This window comes from Loxodonta africana, chromosome 1, assembly GCF_030014295.1.
Source record: "Loxodonta africana isolate mLoxAfr1 chromosome 1, mLoxAfr1.hap2, whole genome shotgun sequence".
NCBI lineage: Eukaryota > Metazoa > Chordata > Mammalia > Proboscidea > Elephantidae > Loxodonta > Loxodonta africana.
This window is the reverse complement of record NC_087342.1, coordinates 30165207-30192834: the sequence shown is the minus strand read 5'-3', so window position 1 is coordinate 30192834 and position 27628 is coordinate 30165207. Positions and strand designations below refer to the sequence as shown.

The 27628-nt window shown below is 42.2% G+C and overlaps 1 protein-coding gene across 10 annotated transcripts in view; it reads left to right on the top strand.

The window, feature by feature from the left end:
- Positions 1 to 614: 614 nt before the first annotated feature.
- Positions 615 to 27628, top strand: part of VPS8 (VPS8 subunit of CORVET complex) — a 229439-nt gene continuing 202425 nt past the window's right edge. For 2 of the 10 annotated variants that reach the window (XM_064278296.1, XM_023551544.2), the window contains exons 1-6: positions 765 to 984; positions 12408 to 12677; positions 13900 to 13968; positions 20582 to 20712; positions 22643 to 22736; positions 26990 to 27022. In XM_064278296.1, coding sequence (XP_064134366.1) covers positions 12525 to 12677; positions 13900 to 13968; positions 20582 to 20712; positions 22643 to 22736; positions 26990 to 27022 — 480 coding nt within the window. In that variant the 5' untranslated portion in view covers positions 765 to 984; positions 12408 to 12524. Of the gene's footprint in view, positions 662 to 764; positions 1163 to 12407; positions 12678 to 13899; positions 13969 to 20581; positions 20713 to 22642; positions 22737 to 26989; positions 27023 to 27628 lie in introns of those variants that run through there. The other 8 variants (XM_010592824.3, XM_023551545.2, XM_064278125.1 and 5 more) reach the window with 7 other exon arrangements.

The following is a 27628-nucleotide window of genomic DNA, read 5'->3' as shown; positions in this document are numbered from 1 at the left end:
TCACCCTCAAGGTGCCCTGGAAGCACAGTAGTTAAAGTGCTCGGCTGGTAACTGAAAGGTCAGTGGTGCGAAACCCCCATTTGCTTCGCAGGAGGAAGATGTGGCAGTCAGCTTTAGTAACGATTACAGCCTTGAAACTCTCTGGGGCAGTTCTATCCCGTCCTATAATGTCGCTATGAGTAGGAATCGACTCTAGGGCAGTGGGTTTTTGGTTCATCCTCGAAAAACAGACAAAAAATTAAAAAAATATATATTACCTGTTGCAGCCTCCAAAAGCTCGAGCATCATTGCTCTTTCACGGCTGGGTGAAGATTAAGTTCACTTTCTTGAAGGCAGCGAGATGAATTAGTTTCAGCTCTCAAGGACTGCTCTTTATTGGTCTGCGCGCTTGCTCGGACGTAGAAAGCCAAGGCTTAGAAGGTCTTTTCTACCCGTCTCAGTTACCCGAGATGCTTATCAGACACTAAGCATGAGGGGCAGCGTGTCTCTGGCCCTTTAAGTGGGGCGTGGCGTAAAGGCGCGGACCGCCCCAAAGCGAGACGGAGCGTGCATCAAAGCGGAAGTGTGGCCATTAGGGGTAGGGATTGCGCGTGCGTGACGCTGCAGTAGGGGGCGGGGTCACGTGGGGCGGGGTCCCGGGCCGGAAGGGCCGCAAGCTCAGGTAACGAACCTCCGGGAGCGGGCCACCTGGGGCGGGGACAGGGACCGGGGCCGTACCGGGGTGGGAAGGGCGCTCGCCCCCTCCCGGAGCCTCGGCCCTTTCCCCACGCGACAGCAGCGCGGCCTCGGGGGCCGACGAAGCAGGCGCTTGCTGGGCTCCTGGACCCGGGCCCACTGGGCGGGGTCGCCTCTGCGGGCGGGGCCGTGTCCTGTGTTGGCCGCTCTCTCTGGTTGGTTCCAGGTGGGCAGGAGGCTGAAGGACCGGTGCGTTCCGTTCCCCTGATTGTGAACTGGAAGGCGGGCGACCAACTGACCCCCGTCCAGGTGTGCACCCACCTGTCAGCCTGGGAAAGGAAGAGATATTGGCTTCTCCAGCCGCGAGGACTGAGATGAGTGTGTCCCCGAGTGAGGCCGAGGCTTAGGTGGGGTGTTCACCTCTCAGGATTAGTGAGCACCCTGTGAGGCTGGCTCCTTCTGCAAGATGCAGGCAGCAGAGTGATAGGTGGGCCCCTAAAATTTGAGGCCACTCCTGTGCCTTGGCTAGTTCTCTAAGCGTGGTAACTGGGAAAGGAGGGAAACAGTTGTCCAAAGTGAATGGCTGTGTGAGATGGGTGTGCTTCCAAGAGGGTGGGATGGGGTGAGGAAGGGCCAGAGACAGGTTCTCTGGCGGTGGATTAACAGGAACAGCCCGAGGAGTCTTCTTAAAATTGGCATGCCCCCTGCATCCCCTCGTTAGTTGCCCTGGAGTCAGCTCTGAGTGGTGGGGACCCCATGTACAACAGAATGAAATGTTACCCGGTCCTGCACCATTTTTCCGATCGTTGGTATGCTGGAGTTTATTGTTGTGGCCGCTGTATTTTAAGTGCCTCTCAATCTTGGGGGTTCATCTTCCAGCACTATAATGGGCATGGTTCTGTTGTTATCCATTGAGTTTTCATTGGTTGATTTTCAGAAGTCGATCAGCAGGCCTTTCTTCCTAGTCCATCTTAGTCTGGAAGCTCTGCTGAAGCCTGTCCACCACGGGTGACCCTGCTGGTATTTGAAATACTGGTGGCATAGCTTTTAGGATCATGGGAACACAGAAGCCACCACGGTAGACAAAGTGACAGATGGGTGGTGGCTGCATTCCCTGTACTCCTTAAACTGGGCATAAAGGCTTTTGTCTCTCTGCATGACCCACCCGTACCATCCCACCCCCCAAAAAAAACAAGCAAAAGAAGCATGGTTGTTAGTTTGTGGGGCTCACTCTGCACCAGATGTCTGAGTTTGGAGGAATAATTATATTTCAGGCATGTGGGTATATGTTTGAAGTATATCTAATAGAAATGGTGATGGAACATATATGGTGTTTGTGTAGTACCTGGGTCCTCTCATGGTTAAATTTAAGCAGAGGGTCATTATTGAACCTCTGGCAATGGCTGGTCCATTCCATAGAACACGGAATAAAGAGAAATGGAAGACAGAATGTTCTGTTGTACTGTTGGGCTTCATGTGGTCAAAGAGACGTAGTTGTCTGTGAGAATTCTTTTCACAGCTCCAAGGGAATAGTATGCTGATTATCCCTCATGTATTTCCTTTGTTCCTGGACACATCATCAGCAGATGGATGTTTTCCATCTTCTAGAATATTGGGCTGTCTTGGTGATCACTGAAATTCTTAGCTGTACCCCAGTAACCTTTAAAGCTGTCTCATAGACATCTCAGTCGTTGTGAAACCAAATGTCGGTTACACGTGTGAAAGAAAAGTAAGGCCTTTTGAACTTAGCGAAGCATACATTTATTCTGAGTTTCACAAAGTTTAGCTATCATCTTCTCTTGACCGACTGCTTCAGGTGTTATCTGTACGTATGTGTAAGATTAAAGTGTACCTGTTCTTAACTGAATCTCGAATGAATGTTTGAATACCTTCATTCTGTATAACATTATTAAACCGCATGCTGTGTTCTGGCATGGTGTCGTGTGCAGTTGAGTTGATTCCGGCTCATAGTGATCCTACAGGACAGAGTAGAACTACCCCATAGGGTTTCCTAGCCCGAAACCTTTATGGGAGCAAACTGCCAGGTCTGTTCTCCCACGGAGCTGCTGGTGGGTTCGAACTGCCCACCTTTCAGTTGGTAGCCGAGTGCTTAACCACTGCACCACCAGGGCACCTTTGTTCTAGCATGGAACTACGGATTCGCTTGGATATCACTGGTGTGAATTTCTTAGGTTTACTCTGATTGCAGTCAGACTTTTTGTTTCAAGTGACAGAAACTCAGTTCAAACGAACGTTAAGCAAAGAGGGATTTCTTGTCTCCATACCCGGGAAGGGCTGGGGTGTGACTACATCCAAGGCCTCCAGTGATGTCCTTGTATATTCCTTCCCCTCTCCAAGGGGAAGCCTGATTCTGTCCTGTATTATAAATGCATGAAAGACATGGTGTAGTGCTTAAGAGCTGGGCTGCTAACCAGTTCGAATCCTCCAGCTGCTCCTTGGAAACCCTATGGGGCAGTTCTTTTGTGTCCTGTAGGGTCACTATGAGTCAGAATTGACAGCAGCGGGTTTCTGGTTTTGGTAGGCAGCCTCCCTGTTATATCATCTGAGCTTAGGTGCCCCAGAGTGAAGAGAAAATGCCTGCCTTCAGTGTTCGATAAATCCCAGGGAAGGACCCTGAGTGGCCAGGCCTCTGTCTTGTGTCTACTCTTGTGTTTGGGCTGTAGGGTACCCTGATGGGTCAGAGTGGAGGAGGTTTGGTTTCTTAAGGGAAGTGTGGTGATGGTGCTGCACTGTTACTGTCAGGGGGAAAAGGGATGTGCTAGGGTAAGCAGCAGATGTTCGTTACAGTTACTTCTTTTTCTTTTTTTTTTTAGAAAATTGCTCAGAGTAGTTTTTCTTTTCCTTTGAAGTTAAACTCTTGCTTCATTCATTTTTTTTACCCCCTCCAGTCTGGACTCTTGCAACATTCTTTCAATAGTAATTCTTCTGGAGATACTATTCTCTATTTCTTCAAGCACAGGTGGCAAAAGGACTCTCTTCCTACCACTGAGTAAGGCTTGGAGCTCTGGTAGCGCAGTGGTTAAGAGCTCGGCTGCTCACCAAAAGGTTGTCATTTCACATCCACCAGCCACTCCTTGGAAACCCTATGGGGGAGTTCTGCTGTGTTCTGTAGTGTTACTATGAGTTGGTATTGACTCAACAGCAGTGGGTTTAGGTTTTTGTGTGTGTGTAAGGCTATGTATTTATTTCCTTTACATTCTGTGGGCCTTGTGTATACTTAGCTACCTCAGTCTTTCAAATCTTTATTTCATCTTCCTTTCCCATTTTTTTTTTTTAATTGTGCTTTAGGTGAAAGTTCACAGAGAATATTAGTTTCTCATTAAACAGTTAATACACAAATTGTTTTGTTACATTGGTGCCAACCCCATGGTGTGTCAACACTCTCCTCTTCTCCACCCTGGGTTCCCTGTTTCCATTCGTCTAGTTTTTCTGTCCCTTCCTACCTCCTTCTCGTCTTTGCTTTTGGGCTGGTGTGCCCATTAGTCTCGTATACATGGTTGAACTATGAAGCATGTCCTTCATGTGTGTTATTATTGGCCCTGTAGACCCATCTGATCTTTGGCCGAAGGGTGAACCTCAGGAGTGACTTCAGTACTGAGTTAAAGAGGTGCCCAGGGGCCATATCTTGTGGTTTCTCCAGCCTTTGTCAGACCAGCAAGCCTGGTCTTTGTGTGTGTGTGTGTGTGAATTTGAATTTTGTTCTACGTTTTTCTCCCACTCTGTCCAGGATTCCTCTCCTGTCTTTGCATCTCGCAGTCTGTTCTCTTTAACCTTCTTGCCTGCTGTTTAATTCTTCCGTGCATAACTTTCACGTTTGGTGTGAGACTATTGTATAGTGGTGAAGAAATCCAGGGGAGTCAGTTACTCTACGAAAACAAAGCTTCCAGTGGTAATTGGCATCTGTTGTTTCCTCTGGGTGCCCTGGGTTCCACGCCATCCATATCACAAGTCTGTGATAACCCCACAGACCCCTGGACAGTCCGGTGGCTTTCTGGGATGTTTTAACCATAGTCGGATTTGTTCCTCTGCAGCTCAGCAAGAAGCTTCCTCTTACAAGGAAAAAAAAAATTAATAAGTTTCCTTTGACTCCACATCCTCCTTGATACCTAATCCAGTGAAACCGAGGTGACAGTTCAAACTGATTGGAAAAAACCCACGGCCGTCGAGTCGATTCTGACTCCTCATGACCCCACAGTGTTTCCAAGGCCATAAATCTCTATGAAAGCAGACCGCCACATCTTTCTCCCTCGGAGCCGCTGGTGGTTTTGAAGCACCAACCTTTCGGTTAGCAGTCGATCACTTTAAAACTAATTGGAAGGCCACCATCTATTCAGCCATAGTTGAGTGAAATCCTATCTTCTGTGCATTGAACTTACAAGAATTCAGGTATACCAGTTCAGTGAAGAAGAAAAGGAAACATACCTCATCCTACACAAGACCCACACTTCTAGGAGGAGTTCTCTGGGGATAGGGTGGGCTTTTGAAGGAAGAGTCTCCTAATAGGGATTGTTGGAAGCTGGAAAGAAGTGGTGAATTTTTTTCATTTCACTTTTTACCTCATACACATATTGATATAAAATGAGTGAATAATATTAGAGTTTATACATAATACAGGTATTTTTAGACTTAGTTCTTGTCACTATTCTCTGTATTGTGGTAGAAGATTAGAGTTTTCTCAAATGGGGGCTTCTGGAGGGTCGTATCTGACAGTTCACAGTGGTGACTTAGCACCGTCGACACAGGTCTCATGCATCCTTCTCCTCCCACTTTTTTGCTTAACGTTTGTTGTTCTGCATATGTTCCCTAAATGTTAAATTACCACTCTTCTCATAATATTGGACATTTACCAAGATGAGAGAAACAAAGAGGTTTGGGAGTTTTTATAGTGACAGCTCCAAGCACTGGGAGTATGATTGCCTAAGCGCCCGCATTCTTGGAAAGAAACTCAGGGTCAAGTATCGCAGTTCACCCTGGCATGTAGGGAGGTTGCATCTCACACAGGGTCCGTGCACAAAGTCCACGAGTGAGGTGTGAATTGAGAACCCTCAAAGTACCCTTAAAAACCACTTGGGAAGGAGTCACGTTGGGAGAGTGACGTGTGGGTTCTCAGGAAGTCCTTCATGGCCAGTGCCTGCTCCACTGTTGGAACAATGTGCTTGCTGCCTGTTCTTTTCAGCCCAGATGAAGCGGATGGCTTGTGTTTAGTTGGCCTGTTGTATGAGGCATGCAAAGACAGAGACTGACCATAGCGCAGCAGATTTCCATCTCCCACGCTGTGCTTGCTCACTCTGGAGCACACAGTTTTTATGTGAAATGGTAGGCAGAGTCTCCGGCATTATGTGAATCATGTCTTTTTTTCTCATTCCCTTTGCTGAAGATGAATAGTTGTATTCTTGTAGATTGGATGTACGGCACATTTCCAGTGTTGTCCTCTCGGCCTATAGGCTGAGTTAATGTAAGAGAACGTGAAATGTTGGAAGTTGTGGAGTTTGCGCCATGTTATCAATGAGCTGAAGGAACATACAAAAAAAAAGAAATCAATCTTTGGGATTTAAAAAAATCTCACTTACCTAGAAGTGAAGAATGGAACTTGCGCAGTTGGGAGGCTTTTTGGGGTAGAATGACTAACCATATCTTATACTGAATGACCAGAGCTGCTATTTGAGGCTCTGGAAGTCAGCGATGCAGTGTTGCTTGACTGCTTATCGAAGGGGGAGACGGATGTATGGACGGATGAATGGATGGATGGATGGACGGATGAACGGATGGATGGATGGATGGGTTGATTTCCAAATGTGCAGTTAGGCACTGGGAATACCATGGTGAACAAGGCAGATCTTGTTTTTACTCTCATGGAATCTGCATTCCAGTTTGGGGTGGGAGGAGTGGTTCAGCCATTGAAGAAGTGATTGCAAGCATGATGTATGCTATAAAGGAGGAGAACATTGTCATGGGTGACTAGTAACAGAGAACCCAGCCTTGTCAATCAGGACAGAAAAGGCTTTTTTGAGGGAGCAAAGTCTCAGTTGAGGCCCGAAGCATGAATATGATATGCAGTGTTCACAAACTTGATTACATAAAAGTAGAGCCCAGTTATAACTTGGCTTATTACAGCATAGGTTCCTGTATCCCGTGAGTCCAAAAATATCCTCTGAAGCTTAATTACAGGTAATAAAACTCTGATAAATTTAATATGTGACACAGGTGTTATTCCTGTCTTCATATCCTTGTGTTAATCAGCAGATACTTACTGAATGTCTACATAGCTTTGTAAGTCATTGAGCCCTGTGATGTGGAGTGTACAAAGAAGCATGGCTCCATTTTTATTGTATAACCTGTTGCCGTTGGGTTAATTCTGACTCATGGTGACACCAGGTGTGTCAGAGTAGAGTTGTGCTCCAAAGGGTTTTCAATGACTGATTTTTTGGGGAAGTAGATCACCAGGCTTTTCTTCTGAGGCACCTCTGGTTGGACTCAAACCACCAACCTGGTTAGCAGTAGAGCTGCACCACCCAGGGACTCCTTTCATTGTATAGTTGGGGAGAAAAGACATAGTCACATCTTAAGTTAACTAATCAAAATGGAAAAAATGCCATGCCATTGTTTAGAGAAAATGTACATTCTGCATTCAGGATGGTTAGGGAGGGAAGAAGTCATAGGCAGATCTGATATGAATGGCTTCCAGAAGGAAGGAAGGAAAGAGCCTAGATAAGTGGAGAGGACAAGGAAAGGGAAGGTGAACCGGCAGGAGCAGAAATGGAGGGAAGGCGGAAGCCATTCCTGAGGGACCCTGAATGCAGATGGTAAGTTTAGTGTAAAAGTAGGCATGGTCAGCTCATATGATGTCTGGAATTAGAATTTGAAATTTTATCTTGTTGGCGTTGGGGGGAGCCCTGGTGGCTCAGTGGTTAAGAGCTCGGCTGCTAATCAAAAGGTCAGCAGTTCGAATCCACTAGCCAGCTGCTCCTTGGAAACCCTATGGGGGCAGTTCTACTCTGTCCTATAGGGTCACCGTGAGTCGGAATCGACTCAATAACAGGTTTGGTTTTCGGTTTAGGTGTTGGGGAGCTGTTAAAAATGAGTCCATTTAGGAAGGAAGCATAATAGAAAACTAACAGAAGTTAACCCTCTGTTGTGTGTTTGTCATCGTTTTCTTCACAAGACAGAAGAAAACAAAAAAAGGGAAGAAGAGAAATACTTGGCCTGGGAAGGACAGAAACAAATTCAACATGTAACATTGTTTCCCTGTCATGATTTTCTGATCTCTTTCTGGGGATACTCACTTTTAGGAGGGAAACAATGTCAGATTGTTAGATAGGATACTTGAACTTGAGAACAGTTGGGAATGTTTACCAAGGTAAAAAATTGGTGAACGAGCTCTAAATTAACCTGGCTGAAGCTGGCTCACATTCTAGAGTTCCGATTCGTTTGGCTGGTGCCATAATGGGGTCACTGATGTTTAAGTGGTACATATCTTTTTTTTTTTTTTTTTTAAGTCCTTGAACCTATTATTAATTGGCTGGAAAAATTTAAGAGGGAATAAAATAAATAACCTTGGGAATTATCAAGATGTCAGCTAATCTTAAATCAACTTTTAAAACACTAGTTTATTAGCACTCAGAAGAGGATAACACTGGATAATCTTGATTCTGTGACATGTACTTCCTATCAGATTAATCTGATTTTGCTCTAGGAGAGACTAAGAAACAATCGATGTCCCCTAGTGTATTGCCTTCAAGTACTATTTGGCGTGGCATCCCCTTGAAAGTGTAAAAACACTAGATCATGTGACGGTTGACTGAAGAACTAGTTGTACAATTGCATCTCAAGAGGAAATTATTGGTAGTTCATTGCCAGTGTTTGTACTGGGATGGCACTCAAGTGAAATCTGAACATAGTGTCTGCGTCGAGTGTGTCAGATTGAGTGTCATATATTAAGCATTTCATCATTGGTCTGTATGTTGGAATGAAGAACTTGCTCAATAAATATTTGGGCAATACCAATTGACGGGGAAGGGCTAGTATTTCAAGAAAGTTAGGGATGTGCTCGGAAAGGAATTAAATGAAATTTGGTAGTGTCATTGTTTCCATTGCTGTCATAACAAATTACCATAAACTTAGTGGCTTAAAACAATACAACCTTATCATTTTATAGTTCTGTAGGTCAAAATCTGAAGCAGATCTCACTGGGCTAAATTCAAAGTGTAGGCAGGAAGGGCTGTGTGCCTTTCTGGCGACTGTAAAAGAAAATCCATTTCCTTGCCTTTTCTAGCCTCTAGAGGCTGTCCTGGATCCTGGGCCCCTCCCTCCATCTTCAAAGCCTGCAACATAGTATCTTTCTGAACCTGCTTCCTTGTAACATCTTTTTCTCTCTGTGATCCTCTTCCACTTTTTAAGGACTCATACGATTACATTGGCCCCACCTGGGTAATCCAGGGTAAGCTCCCCATCTCAAGGTCGCATTTAATCACATCTGCAAAGTCCTCTTTTGCCGTGTAAAGTCACATATTCACAGGTTCCAGGGATTAGGACTTGGACATCTTTGGGGACGATATTCTGCCTACCGTAGGTTCAGTCAGGAGAGGTGGGTGTCTAGTGACACGTAGTAGGTGTTTAGTTAGTGTGTGTTGAATGAGTGAGGAATCTTTTTTTTCACCTTTTCTGCAGAATGGAATGGGGCTAGGTTGTGGGGGGAGTTGGATCAGCCTTATTAGTCATTGTTTAGAGAACAGTGGAAATGGCTTTTCTTCACCGATTCCACTTTAACAAATCCTGGTGAAGGGGTGGGGGACTCTGGCCATCTCATGCAGTCACTGTTAATAGGGCATTTTTGACTGACAGCCTCCACCAAAGCCACATGGTTTGAAGGAGCCCTTCCCAGAACCAAAGGTCAAGAGGTCTGTTCTGGGCAAACAACATGAATGTCCACAATATTCCATCTTATAGATATGGGATAGAGGGGCTCAGAAACGTAAACAGATTGAGCAGAGTCACAGATAAGAACTGGTAAAGTCCATATTCAAACCTGATTTTTAATTGACTCTAGCTTATATTCTTTCCACTTAGCCACTACATCACATCAGTGAAAGGAGGTCAGGAAGTGAAGGTTGGAAATGGAGTAGGGTAGTCTGGTAAGATGATGGTCTTCCTTTAGAGAATGTTTGTTCTCCTGAAACTTCTTTAGTGTGACATTGGTGTCACAGATGCTCAGCTTTTTATATAGCCCCGAGAGCCTCTTACTTATCCCACATAGCGATAGGAAAAAAAAAAAGATTGTTTTCCTCTCTGGGTTATTTTGGAAAGACAAATGAGAAATATGAAACAATTTTGAAGATTATGAAGCATTTAAATAAAAGTTTTCATTGTGTAGTGGTTAAGAGTTCAGGCTGTTAACGAAAGGGCGGCAGTTCAAATCCACCAGCCACTCCTTGGAAACCCTATGGGGCAGTTCTGCCCTGTCCCATAAGGTCGCCATGAGTCAGAATCAACTCAGTGGCAATGGGTATAGTCTTTTCTACTATTTTTGAAAAATGCATAAGAATAAAAATAAGTGTTCTTTAGATCCACTGAACGTGAAGTGGATTGTACCTGTCTATTTTTTTTATAAGTATACATTAACTAATTGGTTGAATTTTTTTTCTTAGAGGTACAGATAAGCATGAAAGACTTTAGCAGGAAGTCATTTGTCATGAACCAGTTCAGTCTACTTTGAAGAAAGGCATATAAGTGTTAATATTGCTACTGCAACTGACTCATTGGGAAAGAAGTGATACTTTAGTACCTGGTGTTGGAAAGATACTTACGAACGGTGCCAGATGAAGAATGCCATCAGTTATGTCTTTGTAGGACCGAGCTTGGGGCTGGGGGGTGGGGGGCAGGGGGCGGGGGGGCTTCTCTTCTTCAGCATGTGAAAGAAATTAGCCTGTGTTTTTTTTTTTTTTAGTGTACCAAATGTATCAGCATGTACTAGGTAGAAAAGTTTGTTTCAACTCTTGAAAAATCAGTTTTTGAGTCCACATTTTTTACACATTGTAGATATTAATTCTTTTAACATGATAAAAACGAACCATGGAAAGAAGTGAAATTAATTATAGGAATTTAAAAAATGAGCTTAATTAGATAAAATTGTCAGTGAGCTTTGGGCATGTTGTTAAAAAAAATAAAGCAACAATTAATTTTCAGCTGCCTTCGAAAAAATTAGTCATTCCAATGGCTCAGTGATTGTCAGCATTTTTTCTCTCGGCACTTCACTAAGGAGTTATATGTAATCAGAGAACCTCACTTTGGAAGCAGGGGGAGTGTTGGTGATAGGTGGTCTCGGAGGGCAGAAGATAGTTTGGAAAAGCTTTCCACTGTGAGTTACTGCTAGGTGTTGGGTACTGTGGAAAACACGTAGTCTATAAAAATAACTTTTGTTTTTATAATCAGTATTGCTATAAACCAAAACCAAACCAAGCCCATTGCTGTCGAGTCAATTCAGACTCATAGTGACCCTATAGGACAGAGTAGAACTGTCCCATTGGGCCTCCAAGGAGTGTCCGGTGGGTTTGAACTGCTGACGTTTTGGTTAGAAGCTGAGCTCTTAACCACTGTGCCACCAGGGCTCCAGTATTACTATTGTTGTTGTTAGGTGCTGTTGAGTTGGTTCTGACTCATAGCGACCCTATTGGATGGAGTAGAACTGCCCCTATAGGGTTTCCAAGGAGCAGCTGGTGGATTTGAACTGCCGACCTTTTGGTTAGCAGCCGAGCTCTTAACCACTGCGCCACCAGGTCTCCAGTATTATTCTAGCATTGTTTATGTTCTCACGTTTTTGTTTCTTCAGTCTAAACAGGCAAAGCTAAGTAATGTTGGATTTTTGAAAAGTTTGGTCACTTGTAGCCTAATTGTAACCCAACTAAAAAAACATTGAAAAGCAAAATTAATATTAAACATATTGTTTTATTCTGAATATATTTTTAGTTTTCTAGAAATGACAATTTTTCAAGGAAATCAAAAATTAATTTTTGTATAGTATAGCATTGTACCATTCTGAGCTGTGAAATATACAAACATTTGCATATATTTTGATTTTTCTTTAGTATTTCAATTTCCTCCTAAAACGTTCATGTTTCTCTACGCTTAGCTTTCTTTCTAGAGATCTGTGGTAGGCTGTGGAGTTATTTTATCCTGGGGTCATCCTTGCTTCCCTTAGGAGATCTGAGACCTTGATTTGCTGTTAAATGACTGGGTGTCTGTTCTGGGCTCTCTGCCTACACTAAGCTCCCCAAGAGATCTGTGGGCTTGTGTGGACGCCAGAGATGAGACTGGTCCATACACCTACCTCCAGGGGAACCAGAGAGTCACCCTGAGGTTTGGGAATGGGAGGCAGAGGTTGACTGAAGCTTTTGGCCCCAGTGTACTGTTAGGCACATAAATCTATTGGTACCAGTGGGTCTACTGGCTGAACTCATCCCAACTCTACCACCAGTTCTGTGGCCTTGGGTAGTGGGCCACTTCCCAGACCCTATGCGTCTGAGTTAGGTGTTCCCATAGAAACCCCCTCGCCATATTATACCCTGTGCCCTGGTATTGATTTCTCTTTGCCTGTAATCAGATGACTGAACAATTAATTTGTTTCCATGGGAAGTCTGACCAAATAAGTCTTTGGAATGTCCAGTTGACAAGGAGGAAATCCAAATAATATATGTATTTTTTTTTTTTTTGAAAAGAGATCATCATTCAGGTTATTGTGACCTAAACCCAACCAACAAAACGGAAAAAAACAAACAACAGCAATTAAAAAAACCTTGATTTGAATCGACTGAATACAATTATTAGAAGTAAGTATGGAAAATGAACCAGACCATGAAAATGTGGAACAGAGTCTTGGTGCCAAGACCGCTGAAGAAGAACTGAATAAGTCTTTCGGTCTAGAAGCTTCACTTTCAAAATTCTCCTACATAGATTTGGATAAGGAATTGGAGTTCAGAAACGACCTGGTAAGGATTTCAACATTTTGTCAAGTGATGATATTTAACCAAAGTATTCTTTAGAGTATGTTTTATGACCCAGAAGAATCTCAGTCTGTCATTTGTACATGGATTAATAGGAGTCTATGTAGTGTTTTGTGAGATAAAATCACCATTTCTGTAGTTCATTGCAGTTTCTGAAACGTGTTCTCATTTGACCCTCACAGCTCTCATACCACTCTGTAAAAATCCATCTTACAGATGAGGAAACCACAGCTCAGCTGTGATAAATGACTTCTCAAGGTCATAGAGCTCGTGGTAGGTTTAGAATTCATATGTTGCACAGTGATTTCCCCCCTTGATTTGACACTAATCAGTAGGTTTTGGTGACTGTGAGAATATTTAAAAACATTGCTTGACCTCATCGTCTTTCACTGTAATTTATGAAGTAACCAAGGAGTGTAAACCTTTTCATATTGCTTATGACCTGTATCTAAACTGAAAAAATTAGGCGTTGTCGTAAGCCATGCTGTTTTGTCACGTTTAAGAAAGCAAATGCAGAAGTCCTTTAACAGAATCTCTCTGGAAAGGCTGTCAGAATGATGCAAAGAAAACCAAAAACCAAATCCACTGCTGTTGAGTTGATTCCAACTCATAACGACCCTCTAGGATAGAATAGAAGTGCTTCATAGTGTTTCCGAGGCTGTAAATCTTTACGGAAGCAGACTGCCACATCTTTCTGTCATGGGGTGGCTGGCAGGTTCGAACCACTGACCTTTTGGTTACCGGGCAAGTGCTTTCACCACTGTACTACCAGGGCTGCTCCAGAATGGTGCAGTCAGTGTGTATTTGTCGTTGATAGTCACCGAATGTGTGGATAGAGAAGGAAACATTTCTGCAGCCTTTGGACCTGACCCTTGTTACCATGGATTATTGAGTTGACTGTATGGTCCGATTGGAGCCCTGGTGGTGCACCGATTAAGAGCTCGGCTGCTAACCAAAAGGTCGGCGGTTCACATCCACCAGCCACTCCTTGGAAGTGCTATGGGGCAGTCCTACTCTGTCCTATAGGGTTGTTATGAGTCGGAATCGACTCGATGGCAACGGGTTTTTTTTTTTTTTGGTTTGGTATAATCAGATTCGTGGTACGTTTATCTCTTAATTGATAATGTTTTTAATCACTTAAAGCACTGTCACAGTTATAAGGGGGGACACATGCTTATGTGAGCGTTAATTTCCATTCTCTGTTTAGATTGATGACAAGGAGTTCGATATTCCTCAAGTTGACACTCCTCCAACACTGGAAAGCATCCTAAACGAGGTAGGGATATGTTAGTAGTCACTCATTTTGTAGCACTCATTCTAATATTTGTGGGTTAGTCATAGTATATGTAATCTGGATCCATGCCGTCTGATATGGAATCTACTGGTTACATGTGGCCTATTTAAATTAATTAAAACTAAATAAAATGAAAACTTCAATTCCTGAGTCACACAGGGCACATGCCAAGTACTCAGTAGCCACAGGTGGCTAGAGACCACCAGAGTGGACCATTAGATACGGAATATTTCCATCACTGCAGAAGGTTTTGTTGGAGAGCACTGGTCTAGATTGTAAGTTTCTCAAGAGCAGAAACCGTGTTTTTTCATTCTTAGAATCTCCATGCCCAGCCCAAAGCTTGGTACATAGTAGATTTTAAAAAAATAGGTTTTATTAAGTGAATTAAAATGTTAGTTTGTTACTTTTGAGGTTTGTATTCTATGTTAGTGATGGTAATGATTAATTAGTTGACCTCTACCAGTTCCAGTGATTTTCAAGTAGCTTTTTTCATCCTCTGATAGTTGCGGTGAGCATTATCACCCTTTTCTATGAAGAAAACAAAGCTTGCAGAGTTTCTTTTATGAGTACCACCTCTCCTAAAAAGTATTTCAGAGTTTTGAAATGGTGGTGTTGTTTCCTGAATTGGCAGATCGTAACGACTTTTATAAAGGAACTTTGTGAGAGTCAGAGGTTGGTGAAGTATACCATTTTTATGTACCCCGCATCTGGAGACTGCTCTTCAACCCAGTCTTCTTGATCTTTTAAAAACTTGCTTAAGACGCCCCTTGCAGGTATTAGCTTCTAATTTGAGAAAAACTTTTCTATGTATAAACCTATTTCAGATCAGCCGTTATCTTTTCAAAAAGATAAGTATACAAAGTTTCCCAAACAAAATTGCCCAAAGCTCCAAATGAGTTGGGCCTCTGTGTTTATTACTTCTTTACCTACACTTCTAGGGGATAGCCAGCACTCAGTAGGATGCAAATGACTTTCTCTGTGAATTCTATCTTGTGTTTTTCTTGTATGGCTTTGATTTCTATTTTTTCTACCAGTTTGATGTTGCCATTACTTTGAACGTATCGCTGTTTTTAACTTCAAGAATGTTCTGTGTCCTCTGGGTTCAGACTCAGGCATTTTTAGTTTCGATAAAAAAGACTTTGGCTCATGAAAGAATATCCTGTGACAGTAAAGTGTCCTTTATTTTTTCCTTTCTAATATAGAGAAAATCTTCTATTTCCCCAACTTTGGTGGGAAGATTAATTACAGTAGATTTTGTTAACATGGCCTTGATCACATCCTCATTCACTACCTCATTCAAATCAATCCTCATTTCAATTATTTTACCAAGTGTGGAATAAATTAATAGTCTTTGAGGACTGTGTACAAAGCCCTGTTTGGCTATGTTTACCTAATATTGGCAAAGAAAGTAAAGCTCAGATGAGTGAGGCTGTAGCTCACAATGAAGGAAAACTTTCCTTGCCCAATTTACTTATCGGCGAGTAACAGTAAGCACAGTCCTTGGTTGTTTTCTCAGAAGACAGAGTTGTTACCATTCTCAACAGTGATCTGGGTACCTACCATAGTGTATTTAGGTGCGGTGTCAGGTGTTAGGGTTATAAAACACTGTATGACTGTCTCTGTTGTTGAGAGAGAAGTGGGCTTGGAGATTGGCCAGCCTTCACACCTGCAGGGAGCTAGGCAGGTACATATGTGAAAGAAAAAATACTGTAAGTTGTAGGATGTTATGAATACACAGAGAGGAAAAGTGTTAAAATGATTTACAAATGAAAAAATCAGAAGTAGACGGTGTCAATAAGCCCTTGCTCCAGAATATGTGGTGCATATGTATTTCTTTAATATCCATTCATGCCAGCCTGAGGGAGGCTGGGAGGAAATGGACATCTAAGACATTTTAAAGGATGGAACATTAGAGATTACTGAGACATCCTAGGTCTCAGAATTTAGGGTATGAAATAGTGTGACTAGACTTGGTCATCCATTGAGACTGCTGCCTCTGAGGTTTTCAACTCTGAAAGTCTGTTTTCTAAGCATAGCCTCCCCCCCCCCCGCCCCCAATTTCTCTTACTTCCATTAAACCTGTTTTTTGACTTGTTCAAGTCTCTTGACCCTTCCTCATCTCTTGGGCTCTGAGAGTGGTGCTGGGTGTACTTCAGTCCTGTTACTGGATCCTGCAGCCAGAAATTTCTGTTGAACTTGTTACTGAAGTGAAACATACATGCAGAAAAGTACACAAATTGGTGAGTTTGCATAAACGGAGCACTGTACAATCAGCAGCCAGGTGAAGAAACGGAGCACTGCTAGCACCCTCAAAAGCGTCTCTAGTGTCATCTTCAGTACCCAGCCCTAGGGTAATCACTGTGCTGACTTCAACCAACGTTGATTAATTTGCCTGTTTTGAAGTTTTTATAAGTTGAGTTATGTAATATGTACTTTTGTGTGCCTGGCTCATGCCCATCAATACTGTGTTTTTAGATTCATTCGTATTTTTGTGTTTAGTTGTTTATTCTTCCCAATGCTGTATAGTATTCTGTATGAATGTACCATTATTTAGTCATCATATTGTTGATGGCGTTTGTGTTGTTTCCAATTTCTGGCTACAATGAAAAGTGTTCCTGTGCATATTCTTGCTTGCGTCCTTTGGTGTCCTTTGCACAGACACATTTCTGTTGGGTATATACCTAGGAGCAGAATTGCTGTCATCAGATACGGGTTTGTTCAGCTTTAATAGATACTGCCACAGTTTTTTCAAAGTGGCTGTATCAATATATACTTCCAACAGCAATATTTGAGAGTTCTGGCTACCATATCCTTGCCAGCTTTTGATACCTTCTGTCTTTTTTACTTTAGGCATTTATTCTTATAGGTGTGGTGGTTCCATATCACGGTTTTAATTTGCATTTTCCTGAAGACTGATGAAGTTGGGCACCTTGACATATGTTTTGGCCATTCGGCTATCTCTTTTGTGAATTGCCTTTTCATGTTTTTGCCCATTTTTTATTGACTTGTCTTTTTTAAACTTATTTATAGGAGTTTGCTATATGTGTTGGATACAAGCCCTTTATTAGATATATGTAGTGAAAATTTCTTCTTCCATTCTGTGGGTTACCTTTTCACACTATTAATGTTTTTTTTTTGATGAACAAATGTTCTTAATGTTAATATAAAAAAACCCCAAACCAAACCCATGGCCATTGAGTTGATTCTGACTTATAGTGACCCTATATATTCCAGTTTATTATGTTTTTCTAGTAGGGTTAGTGTTTTTTGGGTCCTGTATGAGAAAATTTTGCCTTTTGCAAGGTCCCGATGTGGTGTCACTTTTGTATAAAAAAGATAATCACATGTTGCGGGTCTAATTAATTGGCCTGCCTGTCAATACTTGCCCCAATGTCACTTTCAGTTAATGATTGAGATTTTATAGCAGGTCTTGATATCTAGTAGTTTCCAATCTTCCAGGTTGACTGTTGTGCTTGGCTGTTCTTGGTTCTTTGCATTTCCATGCTTATCAGTTTATCATTTTACACATGTGGGCATGCACATGAACCAGCTAGGATTTGATAGGATTATTTAGACTTTACATACTAGTTGGGGGAGAATTGACATCTTTATTGAGGAGCCAATAATTTTAAATTCAATTTTATTGATATCCCCTGTTCTCTTTTTCCTTCACTTTTTTTTCTTTCATCTACCCTATTAGCCCAAAACCCAGACTTAACTGAGCTGATCTGTTTTCTAGAATTTTGTTCCCAGGCTGCTTAAGAAAATCAAATAAGAGTCTGATTGACTCTCTTGTTTAAGACCTTCGTACTGTTCTGCAGTACTTACTTCTGAATCATTTCCTTTCCCTTTCCCTACAGCAATTGTTCCAATCTTTTATGGCTCTCAAGTAGCACAACTTCTTGCCAGTCCTAACCCTGTTCTTAGCAGAATTCTAAGTGTGGAGATATCTGAAAAACAGAAATATGGGCCTAAATCTCAAGAGAAATGTTGACACTGAAGACATGGATTTTGGGGGTCATTGGCATAACACGCTATGTGAAACCATAGATACAGATGAGCTTGCTCATGGAGGAAGTACATGAAGTAGGTAGAGAACTAAGAATGGAACCCTGGAGAACAACAGCATTTAAAGGTTGGGCAGAAGAGAAGCTAGAGAACGTGGCTGATGGGAAGAGGCCACAGTAGTTGGAGGAGAACCAGAAAAGAGAAATGTCCTGGAAACCAAGAGAAGAGAAAGGTTCAAGAAGTAGGAAAGGGTCAGTAATGACACATAGAAGACAAGAGCATGCAAACTGAAAGTAGGCCAGTGGATTCGGCTAGTAACTTCAGCAGTCTACTTAAGTAGATTGCAATGGGTGGGAAAAGTGGAGATCTTCAGAGTAGAGTACTCTCCCGGGAAGACTGATGGAAATGGTAAGGTAGAAGGTCATCCAGCTGAGAGAGAAGGTAGGATCAGAGCATTCTTCCTTGACATCTGTCACTCAGAGTCAACACGTAGGCTCCTTAGTCTGTTTTGTCTGCTATTCCGTCTGCTTTCTTATCTCTCTTAGTGGTATCACCTTTTGCCTTGTTGCGCTAGCTGGAAACCTTGGAATCTTCTTTGACTTCTCCCTTATTCCTCCTTTCCCCCCATTTAAATGGTAACCTAAGGACTTTTTTTTTTTTTTAATTGTGCTGTAGGTGAAAGTTTACAGCTCAACTTAATTTCTCATTCAAAAATTTAGGCACATAATGTTTTGTGACATTGGTTGCAATCCCACAATGGGACAGTGTTCTCCCCCTTTCCACCCTGGGTTCCCTGTGTCTATTTGTCTAGTTCCTGTCCTTTCCTGCCTTCTCATCTTGCTTTTGGGCAGCAGTTGCCCATGTGGTCTTGTATATTTGATTGAACTAGAAGCACATCCTACACGTGTGTTGTTTTATAAGGCTGTTTAATCTTTGTCTGAAAAGTGGGTTTCAGGGGTGGTTTCAGTTCTGGGTTAGCAGAGTGTCTGGGGTCCATAGTATCGGGGTTCCTCCAGTCTCTGTCGGGCCAGTAAGTCTGGTCTTTTTTCATGAATTTGAATTCTATTCTGTATTTTTCTCCTGCTCTGTCTGGAGCCCTCTGTTGCTATTCTTGTCAGAGTGCTCAGTCGTGGTAGCCAGGCACCATCTAGTTCTTCTGGGCGCAGGTTGCTGGAGTCTCTGATTTGTGTGGTCCTTTAGTCCTTTGGACTAGGATCTTCCTTGTGTCTTTGGTTTTCTTTATTCTCTTTTACTACAGATGCGATGGTACCAGTAGATGTATGGTAACTAAGGACTTTTGATTTTGTCTCAGTAATGTCTCTTTTGTCTTTCCCTCTCTCAATTTCTTACGCTGCATTACTAGGCTGGACTCTCCTCTCTTTCCTTGATATCACAGTAGGTCTCCTCCTGGTTCTTAGTAGCCTCCTTTCTCCAGTCTATCCCCCTACCTCATCCATTCGTTATACTGCCCACTTATGTTTCTAAGACATGGTTCCCATCATGTCTCACCACTTCTTAAAAATCTTAGTTGCCTTCCCACTGTCTACTATATAAAAAAAACAATAAATTCATTAAGTTAGTACTATGTGCCAAGGAGCCCTGGTGGCACAGTGGTTAAGTGCTCAGCTGCTAACTGAAAGGTCAGCGGTTCAAACCCAGCAGCTACTCCACGGGAGAAAGATGTGGCAGTCAGCTTCCCCAAAGATTAATCTGTTGCCATCGAGTTGATTCCAACTCATAGCAACCCTGTAGGACAGAGTAGAACTGCCCCATAGGGTTTCCAAGGAGCGGCTGGTGGATTCGAACTGCTGACCTTTTGGTTAGCAGCCGAGCACTTAACCACTGCACCACCAGGGCTCCTCCACCTTGGAAATCCTATGGGGCAGTTCTACTCTGGCCTATAGGATCCCTGTGAGTCAGAAACTGTTGGATGACAATGGGTGTGATGTACGGGTGACTATAGGCCAGGCATCGTACTATGCTCTGGGAATGCAGTGATGGACAAGTTAGAGACGGACCCTGCTGTCACCTAGCTTAATGGAATATAAGGCTTTTTATGGTTTGGGTCCCAGCTTTTTTTTCTAGGATCATTCAAAGCTCCTACTCCTGTACTCCAGCCATTGCAGGCAACTTCCTTTTCAATAGGCAGAATACGTACTATGAAATCAACGTCCTGGCGCCTGCTCTTCCCCACCCAGAATGCTTTTCTTCTGTCTCCTTGTCGTGTACTGTGGTTGGTGACATTTATTTCCTTCTAGTTAGTCATTGGCTGTTAACTAGTAACATGTCTATACAGATTTGGATTTTTTGAGATATTCTGCAGCTAACAATAGTCTGCATAACTGCTTCTGCTTCTTCCTATAAGAAAGAAGTTCTTGGGGGAAACTCTTTGTAGAGAGAGAGCCTATCTAGGGTTGAAATTTAATTCTAGTAATTCTATTTTACATCTCTTTTTTCAGTAAGAATGCATGGAATAAAGGTGAAAACCAGAAAAAATGCTTGAGTGTTTCAGAGAAAGCTATCAGTGCCTATCTGACTTTTCCCATAGAGTATTTTGGAATTACTGATCCATATTCTTCCCGTTTAGACTGATGATGAAGATGAGTCTTTTGTCCTCGAGGATCCTACATTGTTAAACATTGATGCTATCGATTCTCACTCCTACGATACTTCCTCTGTGGCAAGCTCAGACAGTGGCGACAGGACCAACTTGAAAAGGTACCAAACCCAAAACCAAACCCAGTGCCGTCGAGTCAATTCCGACTCATAACGGCCCTACAGGACAGAGTAGAACTACCCCATAGAGTTTCCAAGGAGCGCCTGGTGGATTCGAATTGCTGGCCCTTTGGTTAGCAGCCGTAGCATTTAGCCACTACGCCACCAGAGTTTCCTTAAAAAGGTAAGTGGTCATTAAATCACATTGTCACAGGGTTGAACCGTTGGATCGTTTAAAATGTAAATACCTCATTATAGTATAACGTGGTCTGCTGGAGCCCTGCATGGGATGTACAAGGCCCACTTGGGTGGACATGATTATTTCCCTAAGGATTTTGGCACTGTTGAGGGAGGGCACAGAAGGGTGAGTACCGTGACCACTGTCTCCTGCACGCCTCATACGAAGCCATCATAATAGCCGGGGACTCCTGGGAGCAGCAGAGCCCCTGCAGAGAGCTGGCATCTGCAGCATCTGTGGTGGGAACATGGAGCTTGGTTCACCTCACCCTTCTGTTCCCTGCATGCCTCACCCCCGGTTTAGGGTCAACTCCAGCATGCTTTCATCCCCTTGGAGCGGGTTCAGAGGAGAGCCACAAAGATGATGAAAGATTTGGTAAAAGGACTCCTAACCCAAAGTAACCCCATTTTGGCTGCTTTTCACCTTCTGAATTCTTGGAGAGAACATGAAAAGGAAAGAGAAGTGGAGGAAGCATAATGAAAATGCTTTATTGAATTCATGTGTGACTTTAATGTTGCTAACGTTGTCTGTGTATTTTCCCCCTCCTTTTTACATTTTGCCTGTATGAGTGCTGTGGGTTGTCAACTCTTGTGGGGTAGGGGCCGTCGCAGGGTATGTTAACCTACATATCACCAAGGTCTACAGATAGAGAGGTTCTTTTGATATCACGACCACTCCCTGCTTCAAAGATGATAGCTTCTTCTTGTAACTCTCACAGTACAGGCAAGCCTCATTTCACGGCATCGGTGTGGACCCTGCTTATCATTTTGATCTAATCTCCAAGCACTCCCACCTCCATCCTCCCAGACCGTGCCTTTACGACTGTGTATTCAGTGCTCCACAGACACACTGTGTGCCTTCACGTCTTCATATTTCTGCTCAAACTTTTTTGTTGTCTGTGTGACTTCTAGTGGTCCATGGAGGCCAACTGCAGAATCCTCTCTTTTCTGTAGCTGTCGCTGGTATTCCCCCTAATAAACAGGATTCGGCTTCTCTTCATTTCTATTTCTACAATGCTTTATTCATACTTCTAGTCTAACGTTTATCCTTTACGAGTTACTTACTTATCAGTCCCTCTAGCTAGGTGCTGAGGTCTTCCAGAGTGGGACCCACAACTTCCTTGTCTTTGTATCCTTAGTGCATACTTTAATCTGGAACCAATAATGTTTGGTAAAAAATTATTTTTTGAACAATGGTAAGTGGGATAAGTGAGAGGAGCCCTTGGTTGGAGCAGCAGGGAGGAGAGCGTTGGAAGGCGGTTGGTTGAAGGAGGGGCAGAAGGTTATAGACAGGAGAAGGGCAGGAAGGTGGGCGAGGGCAAGGAGGAGGGTCATGGCAAAGTGGACGTAGGGTGGGAAGAGTGTTCTATAGATAGCATTCTGGGGAATGGTAGAACCATTGCTCCGTTTCTTGAGGTGGGCAAGGAAAAGTTTGAATCAGTGGAAAAGGAATGGCGATTTTACTCATTTTCCTGCGTTTGCTTCTGGGGTTCAGAGTGGGCTTTAGTGCAACATCTGAGTGTGGGACGTTAGGCTCTTTGTACCTCTTTTCAAAACAGATAACAAATTATATACGGTGTTGTTTTCCCCATTTCTTACGTGTTCTTTTCTTTCGAAGTGTTGGGCCCCCGCCTTTTTTCAAGTTTTTTTTTTTAATCTGTTCTTAAATGTTTTCCTTTTTTTAAATTTTTATTAGGAAGAAGAAATTACCTGATAATTTTTCACTCCATGGATCAGTTATGCGACATTCACTTTTGAAGGGAATTTCTGCCCAGATAGTGTCTGCAGCTGTAAGTATTTTGTTCTTTTCCCCAGCTTTATAACCTGTAATGGCAGAATGAAGTAGAAATGAGCATAAAGCAAAGCACAGCACTTCTTTTGACCCCCAGGCTTAAGAAACATAGAATCTGGCTTTCATGGTTTTCATGTGATTGTTTTTAACTTGGAAGACATGGCTGCACATTTTGATGTAGAAGTCAGTGCAGCCATGAACATAAGGGTCTGCTCAGAGTATCGGGTATGCCTGAATGAAATACGGCAGCAAGCCTAAAAGAAACACTATCTGCCTTTCCTTTGGATTCCTTTCCAGTTTAGTTGCCATCTTGTGTATTTGGTTTAGGTAGAGTGCTTGGTTCTTTTAGTATTTTCACATGGAGAAATAATTGGTCAGAATCTTTTTACAACCAAGTAGTTTTTGTAATTCACCCGAGTCTTTTCATGTACCTTATTTTAATTACTCTTATAATTTTGAAAGTAGGTAAAGCCATATCCTATTCTGCAAATGAAGAGACAGGCTCAGAAAGGTGATATTAACTTGTCTTACATGCCTTAGCTTAAAGGTAGCGAAGCAGATACTTGAAATTAGGCTTTTGGCTCCAGGTCTCGTGCTTCTTTGTTGTGAAAGGACAAGTACTGGTGAATGTTGCCAGTGCAGAATTGCTGCAAGAGAATATTTGTGGCCTTTTTTGAAAATGACTCAGAACACTGGGTTATGCTAAAAATACTTAATAGTTTATCAAGACAGTAGACACTGATTCTGGAATGTTTTTATGAAACTTTCCTTTGGCTTTAAAGCCCTCAGGTTTTTGTTTTTTTCCTTATTGTGTTTTGGGTGAAAGTTTACACAGCAAATTAGGTTCCCATTTAACGATTTTTATACACATTGCTCCATGACATTGGTTACAATTTCTGCAATGTGTCAGCTTTCTTATTGTTTCCATTCACTTTGTTCTGTATCAAAGCCCACAGTTTTATGTACATTCAGTTTTAGTTTTCTGAACTCGATGTATAGATCCTGTATATAATAATAATATGCCCTGGGAACTTCGATGTGTTTTTTTGTTCTTTTCGTGGAGCTTAATTGGTATTTTGCATGCCCAATTTGGACATGAAGTAAAGGTTTTGATTTTTCAAAAGGCTGAGAGGTTGATATGGCAGTGACATCCAGACACCCCATGTACGTTGCCATTTGCTCGTTTCCCAGCGAAGGCACTTATTGCTGATCCCATTCAAAAACAACCAACCAAAAAATAAAACAGAACCCCCCAAAAGTCTGTTCATTATGGGCAGTTGGCATATCGTGGCCCAGCTTGTATATCGTGAAGCCATGTTAAATAGAGAGCTGGCCGTGCCATTGGGGAGCCCCGGGCAATTGTCCGTCCTCCTTTAGGTGGAGAGTAACTTAGATTTGTGGGAATGGGAACCACCTGTTGAGGATTCCATTGCCATGACGTTCTCTGAATTTAATCCTTATATAGGTGATGAAATTCATTCCTTTCAAAATCAAGATGAACCAGAACAGTCATTTGAGCCACCTGTGCAGTTTTAAAAATATTTTGAATAATAGGGACTGAGCTAGAACTGAGACACTGAACAGTGATGAGATAAATCTGTTATTTAAAAGGCTCTCTCTTCCCTCTTGAAGAGAAGGGAAAAATTCTAATCAGTCCCAGAGTGTTTGCATTCTGCTCTTATTGCACTGCTATGGCTGAGCTCCTTTGGTATGTTAAAATGAAAACTGCTTTTCCTTCGACAGTCATCATACTTGGCCTTCTAAATCTTGGATTACCAGCTCCATTTAAATTGTATGCTTTTCTGTGATGGTTGGTTTAGTAACATGTAAAGCTAGTTACGTATCTGGGTCTCTCCCCTGGATAGTCAGTCAGTAGAGCCGTCCACCATGTGAAGGGTGATGCCCTTAGGGCCGCCTAGGGCTTTGGACAACTTTGGAGACCACGCATGGCAGACGCTTAGGAAAGATGATGCTTTGGGAGTTGAGTCTCATTGTTTAATTTTGGGACCCTCTTCAAAGCAATGGGACATGTGACTGTATTTTAAATTAATTCAAGTTAATTTTTTAAGGACCTTCATCATTTTTATGATCAACCTAAGATTAATAGAGATACTTTTGGGCAGTGTTTTTTTTTTCCCCCCAAAGCGTGTCTAATGCATAAAAATCTCCTAGGATAAAAACCAAAAAAACCCAAACCCGTTGCTACTCAGTTGGTTCCAACTCATAGCGACCCCATAGGACAGAGTAGAACTGCCCCATAGGGTTTCCAAGAAGCAGCGGTGGATTCGAACTGCTGACCTTTTTTGGTTAACAGCTGAGCTGTAAACCACTGTGCTACCAGGACTCCTCTCCTGGCATAAACTTATTGAAATGCAGATTCCCAGGCACCACACCAAACCTCCTGAACCTGAATACCTAGCAGTGTAGCATAGGGTATCCCAGGTGATTCTAATTCACTCCCTCTTTTGAGAACTACTACCCAAAGATGTAGCAATGTAAATAAAGGTAGTCCCCAACTTAAGATGGGATTCTGTTCTGATGACTCTGTTGCAAGTCGGTTCTGACTTAAGTCAAATACCTGTTTTTAAATTTTTTTTAGTTTTCATTATTACCACCTTTTATTATCCATATATATAAGTCTGACCTTTATTCGTCTTTGGGGGTTAGAAGCATTACATATAAACTTACAGATACATTTTAACATTGTATGTAGTACATACTACTAACGATAAGATGTTAAAGAAAAACTCACAACAGACGGTTGTAAGTGCAGCTTGTCATAACTCCAGTGTGTCCTAAATTGGGGGCCTACCTGTACCAAATTTTTGTAATCTCTAGGATGCTTCCCACACCTCTGTTTTTTTTTTTAGCTTTTGAAGTCAGCTGACTTTGATTTCATTAATCAGGTTCCATCTTGGATATAGTTTATGTTCTTCATCTGTTGACTCCTCTTTTTCCCTCCCTGGGACAGAACTCAAGCATTTATCAAGTATTTATTGCATATTTCTTAATTGTCAAGCATTATGTTATATATGCTTTAGGTCACACAAAAAGGTGGGTGTGTGCTGTTATCCAGAACATTGCATATGGCAGCCTTGGCCCTCGTTCTTTCTCGGATTGCTGGAGTAAGGTTAAGTTGTTCTGGGAAACTCTGTGAAATAGACTTAGGTTCTGCCTTCTAGTAGATTACAATAACTAACTGACCACACTGACAAGGGCAGATAGACAAAAGAAGATGTAGAAGTCATATAAAAAGCACTGGGCTGGAAACTGGAAGCCTTGAGTTCGAGGCATCATTTCACCATTTACTGGGTAACCTTGGTTAAGTCAGTTAAGCTCTTTGAAATGTCTGTTTCTTAATCTGGAACATGAGACTAATGCCACTTGTATCTCTTTCTGGATTTGAGAGTTAAATGGTATAATATATGTACGTGAAAGCTCGTTGTTACTACGCTTCTATATCATCGTAAGCCATTGTTGTTATTTACAGCTATGTAACCATCAAATACACAGATACCTTTACATTTGTATGACGTTGTTACTAGTTGATGTCAAGTTGATTCCAACTTATGATGACCCCGTGTGTGCAGAGTAGAACTGCTCCATAGGGTTTTCAAGGCCATGACCTTTCGGAAGCAGACCCGACAACCTTTTGGCTAGTATTTGTCTGCTTAACTGTTTGCACCACCCAGGGACTCCATACATTTATACCACAGTTTACATTCATCAAGTCCTCAGGACAACTCAGGGAGGTAGGTAAGGCAGTATTTACGGTTTCTTTTGAACAGATGAGACTAAGACCCATAAGATCAGGTGACTTTCCCAAAGTCCCACAGTTCTTCGTAAGGAGGTAGGATTAGCACTTAATTCTTGACTTTCTGATGTAACCCCATTTTGAGAACTGACTGAGTATACTCTGCTGGATTGGAAGCTCCTACTTAGAGGAAACATATCTTTAGTACGTGTTTCCTTTTTTCTGAAATCTTTATGTACTTTTACCATTTTGACCCTGTAGCACTTACAGCTTCTTCGTTTTATTGAAAATAATACCTTTCTTTTCTCATTTTTCTTTACATTCCCGCTTATAATCAGCGTCCTTCCTGAAATATCTGTTAAACAGTCAGTAAAAGAAAATGATCCACTCCCATGCTCTTTGTATTTTGTGGGTACATACAACTTTATAATTTCTCTTAGTTGAGAGCAGAGAACATCTTTTCAAAGTTTTTTTTTTTTTTTTTTAACTTCATTTAGGACAGAGTAGATGCTGGCTTCCCGACAGCGATTGTAAGTATACTTTAAATAACCTCTTAAAGATAAGCTTTTTGTTTGATGGGGTTTTCTCAGGTTATTCTCATAATGTTTAAAGTTGTTACATAAATTATTGTGATAGCGAATTCATGAGTCATTTCCCTGCCAGAATCAAGTTGAAAATGCATCCCTTTTTTTTTTTTTTTCTAGTCTTTTGTTACTCCTTAGGCTTTTCTTTGAGAAGCTGGTAATGCAATGATGACTAGCCTTTTCTGGGTTTATTTGTAGGTGATACCACTCTGCTTAGGAGTGTATTTGCTCCTTCTGTGACTCGGTCTCCCTTCTGTCATGGGGAGTGAAAAATAGCACTCGGTGAAATCACTCTGTGCTAACTGGTACATTGAACAGCTCTGGACTCCATTTCCAAGCCTGCCAATAGTCAGTGTCTGGAGTGATTATAGAGAACTTGGGGATATTGAAAATCGTCTTTTCTTGTCTTCCTCCAGCTGCGTCCTCTAGCCTCTGATTAGTTAGGCATTTGGTGAGGAAGCTGTCCAAATTTTGAACATTTCTGGTGCCTTTTGGCTCCTGTGAACAAACCAGAGAAGAGTTTTCTCATCCCTTCACCACACCTCATAGAAT